Source organism: Quercus robur, chromosome 6 (genome assembly GCF_932294415.1).
Source record: "Quercus robur chromosome 6, dhQueRobu3.1, whole genome shotgun sequence".
NCBI lineage: Eukaryota > Viridiplantae > Streptophyta > Magnoliopsida > Fagales > Fagaceae > Quercus > Quercus robur.
Genome location: NC_065539.1, coordinates 33,224,053 through 33,235,516, shown reverse-complemented (window position 1 = coordinate 33,235,516; position 11,464 = coordinate 33,224,053). Strand labels below are relative to the sequence as shown.

General features: G+C 37.6%; 1 protein-coding gene across 1 annotated transcript; it reads right to left on the bottom strand.

Annotated features, from left to right (window-relative positions):
• Window positions 1–604: 604 nt before the first annotated feature.
• Window positions 605–2,232, bottom strand: LOC126688494 (probable glutathione S-transferase). The gene is made up of 2 exons (XM_050383198.1): window positions 1,855–2,232; window positions 605–1,103 (listed from the first exon to the last, which is right to left on the bottom strand). The coding sequence occupies exons 1-2, from the start codon at window positions 2,161–2,163 to the stop codon at window positions 741–743; spliced, it is 672 nt and encodes a 223-aa protein (XP_050239155.1). The 5' UTR covers window positions 2,164–2,232; the 3' UTR covers window positions 605–740.
• Window positions 2,233–11,464: the final 9,232 nt, after the last annotated feature.

Here is an 11,464-nt window from a genome sequence, read left to right as displayed (position 1 = left end):
CATGACAAACGGGCAAAATACAATTTTAGTTTATTATCATGTCAACAAAAGCTAAATTTATTTATTTATTTATTTTAGCCATTAGACACGTCATCAATTTTTATCTAAAAGATAACAATAAGGACTAAATTGGCATAGTTTTGAAAACTTAGGGACCAAATTGACATAATTGGAAGGTTAGAGATCAAATTGAAATATGGTGTATATGATAGAGACTAAATACATAATTTACCCCTATTATTATTATCCTTTAATATTATCACCCTCACAAGGGTTCTCACTTCATATACACAAGCATTGAAAATATATAAACATAAGCATGAAAAATATATAAACATATATATACTAGGAGTATTAGGAACCTCTCTATTTGAAATAGATCAATTTCATGATTGAGATTAAATGTTAAAAATCTAAAATTATATGTAGTGTGTGTTTGGATACTGCTTATTTTACTGAAATCTTATTGTTGATCAAAATACTGTAGCAAAATATTTTTTATTGCTACAAATTACTGTTCACCCGTTTTTAACACTTGGCTGGTCCATAAACAGTGCCATGGATTAGCCAAAAAAAGGCAAGGAAACAAACGCAAACACAGCCGTTGGAAACAAATGCACCAGTAGTGTCACGTTATTTAAATATTTAAATGACATGACACCTTATACACTTTCAAATTTTAATCGAGAAACATATTTTCTCTGTTTAGGATTCTGATAAAATAAGATTCAAGCAAGCAGCTAGCGGGCATCATAGCCAGTAGTTTTCTCCCTCAATGATTTAAAATGTGCCAACAACTTTGTATAGTCAGGTAGGTTCTCTTGGATTGTAGGAAGTTGCTTGAAATTCTCAGCCCATGCATGCAAGCGAGGCACAGTACTTGGTACTAGCAGTTTAACTCCTCCCATTTCTTCCATGCCTATAAACCAGTGACACAGCCATCCATATGCTATGTCTACTAATCCTATATTGTCGCCACCAAAAAACTTTTTGTCCCCTAGAGCTTGCTCTTCCAAGATTTTCAGATATTCCGCTATTTCTTTTATTGCATTCTGATCAAGCTCCTCTTTTGTAGATCGGAAAAATGCAGAGAAAATAGGACCCTTGATGATTCAGAAAGATAAGCTATTAGCATTAAAAAAAACAGAGAGAGAGGGACTGTGATTGGTTTGGTTATGTTATGAAATTATTTCTCTACTTGCAATCCATTCCCTATTATTAACATAATTAAAAACTGAGTAATTACACTTTATCACCTTAAATTATATTTCAAATTATACTTTACATCGTAAACTTTCAAAATACATGGTTAGCACCTTAAACTATAACCCGTGTACACAATTTGCACCCTGCCATCAATTTTTCATTATTTTGGATAGAAAACCAAAGTTTATGGTGCATAGTGTAATTTGTAGTACAGTTTAGGGTGCTAGCCGTGCAATTTGAAAACTAAGAGTGTAAAATGTAATTTTGAGTATAGTTTTTGGATAGTAAAATGTAATTTCTCCTAAAAGTTGGAGATATGAGACTTCTCACAAAAATCAAGAAAAAAGAATTATAACTAGAAGTAATTCAGAACTCAGGTAATTAATAGAAAAGTGATTAATTAAATTTGACAACATGAGCACATTAAAATCCTCTCTATTTGAAATTAATCAATTTTATGGTTTACATTAAATATTATAAATCAAAAAGTGTATCCAATATCATATCATTTTGAAACTTTAAATGGTGTGTCATTATATACATCCAAGAAATAAAATCTTAACCTAAAAATGAACCCTCCATTTCAAGTGAAATAGAAAAGATTTTGTTAAAAGTCATGCATGATAGGATTGTCATAGTCAAAATTACCTTATCTGCTCCAAATTTAATCCAGAACCGAGCTAATGCCCTTTCATAAGAATCCTTTGGCAGCAAAGGGTTCTGAGGCCAAGTTTCTTCGATATATTCAAGGATAACAAGGGACTCAGCTATAGGTTTGCCACCATGAACAAGAACCGGAATCTTTTTGTGAACTGGGTTGTACTGCAGTAGCCTATCACTCTTGTTGCGCAGGTTCTCTTCTATGTACTCATATTTCACACCCTTCAGCTTCAGAGCCCATATCACTCTATAGCTAAAGGGGCTAGGCCAAAATCCAAGCAGCTGCACTTCTTCCATTATAATTGTAATTTGTAAATAGGATACCAAGGTTGGAAGTCTACCACCAGCACCTAAATGTCAATTTATAGCAACAACGGTACTAAGTTTCTTGCTTAGCACTTATGGTTGTCAAGTTTGAAAAAGTGTGTATTTAAGAAATTAAAATTCTTTATTTTTTAGAATCTCTATCTAAATTATTAGAATGAAATCATGCCAACGGGTTATGGTTAAAAATGTGGAGGGATTGAACATTGAATTAGTTTAATGGAAAATATTATTCTATATTTTAGAATATTTTAGAAGTATAAAATGGCGTATTTCTTTATTTTTATATGGATAATAAATCTCATTATAAATTTAATTAGTGGACCCATTATTATGTTAAGAGAAAATATACCACACTATTATACTTTAAAAACATTGTGTAATTAATCCTAGCTTAATTGATTATCTGAATGCTGGAAGAGCATTTTATAAATATATTTTTGAAAATTTTTTCCTCTGTGCAAATTCTTATCATACAAGTTTATCCTGAGTGATAAACAATAATAAAGTTCACATTATCTATTATGGTCTATTTTAAAATATATATATATATATATATATATATATTAATAATGGTCTGATGTAATAAGTTGTGATGAGTAGCAGATAAATAATAAACTTCACGTGTCCACAGACTTTCACCAACTTAAAACTTTTCATGTCAGAAAATTCAATAAAGCCATGAAATAGTGGTGTGAACACTACATTCTCATTTAAAAAAAAAAAATGGTGTGAACACTACATTCTCATTAAAAAAAAATGGTGTGAACATAACATAAAAATTATTGTGCAGCCCCCATCAATGAGACACAAAAGGACAAGGTGCCACAGCCACTGGGACCACAGAAAATTTACGTATCATTCATCTTTTGAAAAACATGGCTGAGGATGTCCACGATTCATACGATGTGGCAAGAAAAAATGGTAGAATCATAAAGGCATATAAAAGTCACATGAATGGGCCAAGTTCCCCGGAATCACGAAAAGTAAAATGAAATGAATGAAACCAAAAACTAGTGTTCTCTATTCTCTAGAGAGTCTAATCAAACAAAAAACATAATGTGGATTTTATATATGATGGTGCGTTCTGACCTTGAATATAGGCCAGGCCGCCTGCTTTGATTATTATGTCCAACTCAAGTCCAAGATAATAAGTCCCGTTTGGTATGACAACTCAAACATATATTTTCAGTTTTTAAATAATATTATACGTATTTTTACACATTTTTTCATCCATACGTATTTTCACACATATTTTTAAACAATAAAATACATGTTTTTAAGTGTATATACCAAACACCCCCTAAAGAATCAAAGATGCACGCATGAAGTACTGGTCCATCAATTTCTCTGAAATTTTCTTCCTTTGCTCCAGCTCACTGTCACAAAGTTATAGGTCCCGTTTGGTATGCAAGTTTAAACACATGTTTTCAGTTTTTAAATAATATTACACGTATTTCTACACACTTTTTCACTCACATGTATTTCCAAAAAAATGAAAATTGTTATTTAAACACACAAATCAAACGGGTCCATAGATGCCGTATGTTACTTGTTTTGGATTGATAAAATTAAGAAATTAAATATTTTGGTAATGATTCATAACTTATGGACCATTTTAGGATTACTATAATATATAGTTTCAATTCGACTTATATTTCGTGTAATTTTAAACAATGCTACAATATTTAATATTTTATTGTTGGATATAAAGTTTTACAAATCCATGGTTAGAATATATTTTCTTGTATCAATATTAGAATAAGTCAGCCTAGAGTAAAAAATTTTCATTATATATATAAAAACAAAACCTTATGAGTTTTAATCCATATTTTACTCACGTAACCTATTACGTCATCTAAACCCTTAAAAAAAACCAATTAAGTCATTTAATAAATAAATAATCATGCAATTAAAAACATTTGATATAACTTTGAGTAATATTACTTTACTCAATATTTTAAGAGATGGGTTCAAGTCACACTTGGTGTAACTTTAAAGAGTTACACATTTTCTAAACCATTGGATTTAAGTAGATCCAACGGTTAAAAAAGACACTCATTAATGATAATATTCTAATTATAATATCATTAATTATCCCTTATTTATTACCTTTGCTTGTGGAGTGTGGGGGGCAAGGGCCGGGGTTCAAGTCTCCAGGAGGGAGTTTCACACACATATACACTTAGATTAGGCTAGAGTAGAATTCTATCTTGTATAAAAAAAAAGGGTCTACGTTTCTCTCTCTTTCTCTCTCTCTCTCTCTCTCTCTCCTCCATAATTCACGTTTTTCTCTGCTCTCTCTCTCCTCAATCACTCAAGTCCCTCAAAGATGTAGTTGAAATTTTGGAAAGTTGAGTTGAAGAAGGAAAAGTGACACATGTGAATTAAAATCTGTAAAATCTTTCCAAGTCTTAAATGGGAAAAAGGTTACATCAGATTTTACTGGGGATCACATTTTAAACACCAGCGTCCAAAACCAGAAATCAATCTTATTTTCATTGTGGTGAAAAATTGAAAAGAAGGTAAAAAAAAAAAGGATTTGACACTGTACACGGAATCAATAAAATTAGTGTACAATTTCTTTTTAGTTTACAAGGGTTTTGTACATAGACACTCTTTTCTCTGCCTTAGATCATTAACAATTTCCGCCAATGCCAACGTAAATCCAATTAAGAGAGCAAAGGTATGCGATACTGCACAATATTTTGTTGGGTTACACATGTGAGTGAAGTCCCACATTGAATAAAGATGAGAAGAATGAGTGGTTAATATAACATAATTGAGCACATACCCATTGGGCTTAGGCCTTTTGGGTTAAAGTGTGTCTCTATATGTTATATTAATTACTTAAGGAAGCTCCCAAAGTTGTTTATCCCCCCAACAAGTGGTATTAGAGCCCATGGTGGTGTGTGGCGAAGGTGGTGAGTTGTTTATGGTCCCTACCCAGCGGGGACAGAGAAAGCCTAAACGGCCCACACACAAAGATCCTGGAGAAGAAAAAAGAAAGAAAAAATGGTGCTAAATAATGGACATGGACGTACGGGGTTCCCATGGACATGGACGTACGGGGTTCCCATGGATGTGCGTGCGGGGTTGACACATGGTTCCCATGGATGGCGTACGAGAGACCCATGGATGACGCGCTGATAAAGTGAAAAGCCCATTAGGCAAGGGGGAGTGAGAAGGACTTATTCATGGCCCACAAAAGAGGTCTTGAAGCCCATAAAGAGGCAAACTCACATGTGAGGGGGAGATTGTTGGGTTACACGTGTGAGTAAAGTCCCACATTGAATAAAGATGAGAAGAATGAGTGGTTAATATAACATAATTGAGCACATACCCATTGGGCTTAGGCCTTTTGGGTTAAAGTGTGTCTCTATATGTTATATTAATTACTTAAGGAAGCTCCCAAAGTTGTTTATCCCCCCAACAAGTGGTATCAGAGCCCATGGTGGTGTGCGACGAAGGCGGTGAGTTGTTTATGGTCCCTACCCAGCGGGGACAGAGAAAGCCTAAACGGCCCACACACAAAGATCCTGGAGAAGAAAAAAGAAAGAAAAAATGGTGCTAAATAATGGTGTGGTGCGAGGTTCCCATGGACATGGACGTATGGGGTTCCCATGGATGTGCGTGCGGGGTTGACACGTGGTTCCCATGGATGGCGTACGAGAGACCCATGGATGACGCGCTGATAAAGTGAAAAGCCCATTAGGCAAGGGGGAGTGAGAAGGACTTATTCATGGCCCACAAAAGAGGTCCTGAAGCCCATAAATAGGCAAACTCACATGTGAGGGGGAGATTGTTGGGTTACACGTGTGAGTGAAGTCCCACATTGAATAAAGATGAGAAGAATGAGTGGTTAATATAACATAATTGAGCACATACCCATTGGGCTTAGGCCTTTTGGGTTAAAGTGTGTCTCTATATGTTATATTAATTACTTAAGGAAGCTCCCCAAGGTGTTTATTTCCCCAACATATTCTTAGCCATTTCGTGCTCATTTAATAGTTCTCGCTTGCACAAGTTTGTCATATGTGCAAGCTTATTCCGGAGCCGTTAAATAATCCATCATCACATCTTATTCTATGTTGATTCGTTGTAGGGTGTCACATTGGTGTTATTACATAATAAAAAATTCTCAACCGTCTTCAACCACATTGTAGCCCATTCCACAGATTGTGAATCTGGGTTGAAGAAGTCCACCCATCTCTTGCTCTTAACCCAGCCCATGAGGAGGAGCTAAGTGCCTAGCAGAGAGCCAAAAGAAAAGGGAGTAATTGCACCAGGGTTAGCCCAGATTCACTATAAGATTATGACCGGCTTAAAAGAAGAAAAAAAAAATAGTATGAACTCAACCCAAAAAAAAGAAAAAAGTATTGCAAATATATTTGTAAAGTCATTGGCAAAAAAAGGAATATATGTAAAATGTTTTAAATAATAAATAAGTAGAGAGAAAAAAAATTGCTATTAATTAAGTGAATAAGGTGTAAGTCAGTTAGCATTTAATGCTATTTTTTCACTATTAGATCAATTATAAATCTACGGTTTACAAATGGTGTAACTCTTGTCAAGTTACACTAGGTGTAACTTAAACCTATCTAATATTTTAATGTTTTTTTTTTTTTTTTTTTTTTTACAGTGGACTCGATGTTTATTTAAATGGAAATAGAATCTTCATACAGAGCTTGTAGAGCAGGTGGAGGGATATCCTCCAACCATATAACCTTATCCTCAGCAGTTCTAGCAAATCTAGCTAGTGAGTGCGCTACAGCATTAGCAGACCTACACACACAACTAAATGACACATACTGTAGACCCAAAATAATACAGCCTATATCTTCGTACAAGTGCCCTAATCTGGACAGGTTGGTACACATCCTGAGAGTAGAAATGATGTCGTTCATTACAGTGCAGTTATCTCCCTCAATAATCACACTATGAAACCCCGAATCCACAGCAAACTCCACAGCCTTTCTGCAAGCAAGCACTTTGGCCTCCTCACTGTCAAATACCGCTGGTCCTTTAGCTGAGATGGACACCATTACCTCCCCCGAATCATTTCTAATAACTGCTCCAAGTCCCGACGCATGTATATCGTGGAATATAGTGGCATCGAAGTTAAGCTTGAAGCCGTTAGCTGCTGGTGGTCTTCATTGTGAATCTCTCGGTGCGTTCAAGGAAGCCACCAGCTGAACCTGAGCCTCCCTGAATTCCTTCAGAAGGTCCGCTGCTCTCTGAACCAGCCGAGATGGGTCCTGTAACATCCCTCCATGCAGCACCAAATTCCGCTGTGACCATATCAGCCATGCCTGCACAAAAAATAGCTCGGTCTCCTCCAAGTTTAGTTTGTGTGTCAACGTCTCCACCAACTATCTTATGTCATGCACATCACAAGATTCCTTTTGCAGCTTCTTGATACTCCCGGCCCACACATCTTGAGCCACACTACATTCCCAAAGCGCATGTAATGTAGTTTCATCTCCTCTTGTACATAGTTGACAGGTCCGGTCCTCAATAATTGTTTTTTGAACTAGGTTTTCATGTGTGGGTAATATATCATGACAGAATCTCCAACCAAAAATCTTAAGTTTGTTTGGGATATGGAGTTTCCATAGCGTACTCCACACAGATTCACTCGTCCTTGCATTGGAGCACTCCCCCTGCATATTTTTCTCCTTTTCAATCTGCCTGGCTATTTGGTATCCAGATTTAACTGTGTACTCACCCTTCCTATTGTGTATCCAATAGATAGAGTCCTGAATGAGTCTCCGACTTAATGGAATTCGGAGAATAGCAGTTGCATCATCACTGTGAAACTTCTCCCCTATGAGTTAGCTATCCCATGTATGAGTTGACCAATCAATTAAATCTGCCACTCTCCATTCCCACTCTTCATCTGGAACTGCATGAATCACCTTATTAGTCGGATGCTTTGGGATCCACCTATCCTTTGTAACCCGAATTCCCAATCCGTTACCAACCCTCCAGCAATGTCCTCTCTCCAGGATTCCTTGAGCTGCCAAAATACTCTTCCAAACAAAGGAGCTGTTAGGAACGTCCACTGCCTCTAAAGACCCACATCTAGGAAAGTATTTCGCTTTGAAGCAACTAAGCAACAATGAGTCTTTTCCTTGCATCAACCTCCATCCTTGCTTGGCTAGCATCGCTAGGTTGAAACTTCGAATATCACGAAAACCCATTCCCCCCTCCTTTTTGGGAGTAGACAGTATGTCCCAACTCCTCCAATGAATCTTTCTTTCATTGCCAACTTGTCCCCACCAAAATCTAGCGCACATAGCATTGAGTTCGTTGCAAAGCTTAACCGGTAATTGAAATACCCCCATTGTGTAGGTTGGTATTGATTGTGCAACTGCTTTTATGAGCACCTCCTTGCCGGCTCTTGATAATAATTTCCCTTTCCATCCTTGCAGCTTTTTCCAAACCCTATCTTTAAGAAAAGAGAAAGTTTGGTATTTTGAGCGGCCAATCAGTGTTGGGAGTCCCAAATATGACTCAAATCTGTTCACCTCCTTTACACCCAAATTATTTTTTATCCATTCCCTTTGTTCCGCCATTGTGTTACTGCTAAAGTAAATTGAAGACTTCTCCAAATTGATACACTGACCAGAAGCCCTGGCATACAGCTGCAAGGTATCCATTATCACCTTAACTTCATCTTGCTTGGCTTGGCAGAATAATAAAGAGTCATCTGCAAACAAAAGATGAGTAATACTAGGTGCTCGTCTGCATATCGACACCCCATGGATCCGATTCTCCATCTCCGCCTTTGCCAATAAAGAAGTGAAACCTTCTGCACATAAGAGAAACAGATAAGGAGATAGAGGGTCTCCTTGACGGAGCCCTCTAGTAGGTATGATATTACCATAAGTTTTACCATTAATTTTAACAGAGAAAGAAGAGGTGGATACACAACACATCACCCGGTCTATCCAAACATCCGGAAAACCCATCTTCACCATTATGCTCTTGAGGAAGGTCCACTCAACCCGGTCATAAGCTTTACTAATGTCCAGTTTCAAAGCAAGAGACCCTTTTTTACCCTTTTTACGCCTATGCATAGTATGTAGTGTTTCATATGCCACCAGGATGTTATCAGTAATAAGCCGACCCGGCACAAAAGCACTTTGGGTAGGGGAAATCAATTGGGGTAAAATTTTCTTCAATTTGTTGGCCAAAACTTTTGAAATAATCTTGTAAATTACATTGTAAAGGCTAATAGGTCTATAGTCAGACATTTTTTCTGGTGACTTTAACTTGGGAATAAGGACAATATAAGTGTAGTTAATCTTAGGATCCATAATTCCAGAATTTAAAAAGTGCAACACAGCATTAGTCACATCATCCCCAACAATATGTCAAAATTTTTGGTAAAAGAGAGCATTATTCGTACCGTCAGGTCCTGGCGATTTCGTTGGTCCCATTTGGAACAAAGCTGTTTGCACTTCGTCTGCGCTATATTCACTGGATAAGATCTCCACCATGTGTGGGGCCACCTTATGTTGAACTGCCGCAATACATTCCTCCATCTGATCACAACCCCCTGTTTTGAACATAATCTCAGGATCCATAATTCCAGAATTTAAAAAGTGCAACACAGCATTAGTCACATCATCCCCAACAATATGCCAAAATTTTTGGTAAAAGAGAGCATTCATACCGTCAGGTCCTGGCGATTTCGTTGGTCCCATTTGGAACAAAGCTGTTTGCACTTCGTCTGTGCTATATTCACTGGATAAGATCTCCACCATGTGTGGGGCCACCTTATGTTGAACTGCCGCAATACATTCCTCCATCTGATCACAACCCCCTGTTTTGAACATATTCTCAAAATAGTTTATTACCACCCCCGCAATATCATCAATCTCTTCAATCCAGTTGTTGTCCTTGTCCTTGATTCCCTGAATAAAATTTCTCTGTCTCTGTTGTAAAGCTTTTAAGTGAAAAAACTTGGTATTTCTGTCACCATGTTTTAGCCAAGAGATACGAGACCTTTGTGCCCAATATATTTCTTGCCTCAACAAAAGGCTATCCAACTCTTTACTTGCTGTAACAAATTCTGATCTATTACCTTCTGTCAATTCGCCCATACTGATTGCTTCAACTTTCTTCTGGAGTTGCTTGATTTTATCCTTGTCCGGGTGTGTTCTGATGGAACCCCATGCATGTAAATCCCTCCCACAGCTGGCAATCCTGTCCTTGATCTTAGTCAAACCCGTATTTCCTCTATCCAACCTGTTCCAAGCATCTTGAACTACTTCTTCACATTCTTCACATTCCTCCCATAACAACCAAGACTCCTCGAATTTAAAACCATTTGAACCCCTTGCCACCACTCTCTTAAAAGTCCCTGTCTGAAGGATCAAAGGTAAATGGTCGGATGCATGGGAAAATAAGTGGGTTACTGAACTGACCGAGAATTTCGCTCTCCAGCTTTCTGATGCCACAGCTCGATCAAGCCGCTGCCTTGTGTTTGCAAGTCCTGGTCTCTTGTTGTTCCAAGTATAAGGGTAACCGATGAAACCCAAGTCTGATAACTGGCATGGTTCCAAAGCTCGTCGAAACTCATCCATTTGACTATAGATAGGAGGCCGGCTGCTTAGTTTCTCAGAGGAGTGTAATACAGCGTTAAAGTCACCAATGCACAACCATGGACCGTCAACAAAGGAAGCCAAATGAGAGAGCAATGCCCAAGATTTTGGCTTCTGACTCGCTTCTGCCCACCCGTAAAAACCCGTCAAATACCATTGAAAGCCATCATCCTCTACCACCTTTGCTAGGATATGATGTTTAGCATAGTTTATAACATCTACCATCACCTCATGTTTCCATAACAGTGCCAAACCTCCCCCAGAGTTAGGTTGCTTAACAATGACTTGATTTGGATAATATAAGTCTAGGTTTCCACAATGTTTCTTAAAACCTTTTTTATCCAGCCTTGTTTCCATCAAAAAACAAACTGCAGGAGCTTGTTCCTTCATAATTTTACGAAGGCTTCGAACTGTCCAAGGGTTCCCAAGCCCTTGGCAGTTCCAACTGAGGAGCTTCATTGTGGTCGGCAAGGGTGAACCATCACCCCCGCCGCTGCATATGGTATATCATCGTCTTGTGTCTTGCTCTTCTTCCTTTGCTGCTTCACTGAATCTTCATTAGTATCCTCGTCTGTGATCTGTAAGGGCCGCCTCTTACCCAATAAGTTTGTGGGCTCATCATCACTTAAGCCCTTTAGTCCATCCATACGAGAAAGTCTAGT

Coding starts and splice junctions, on each gene's coding strand:
- LOC126688494 (XM_050383198.1), bottom strand. CDS start 2,163: ATGGAAGAAGTGCAGCTGCTTGGATTTTGGCCTAGCCCCTTTAGCTAT. Junction 1,104..1,854: donor TTAAATTTGGAGCAGATAAG/GTAATTTTGACT, acceptor TGAATCATCAAG/GGTCCTATTTTCTCTGCATT.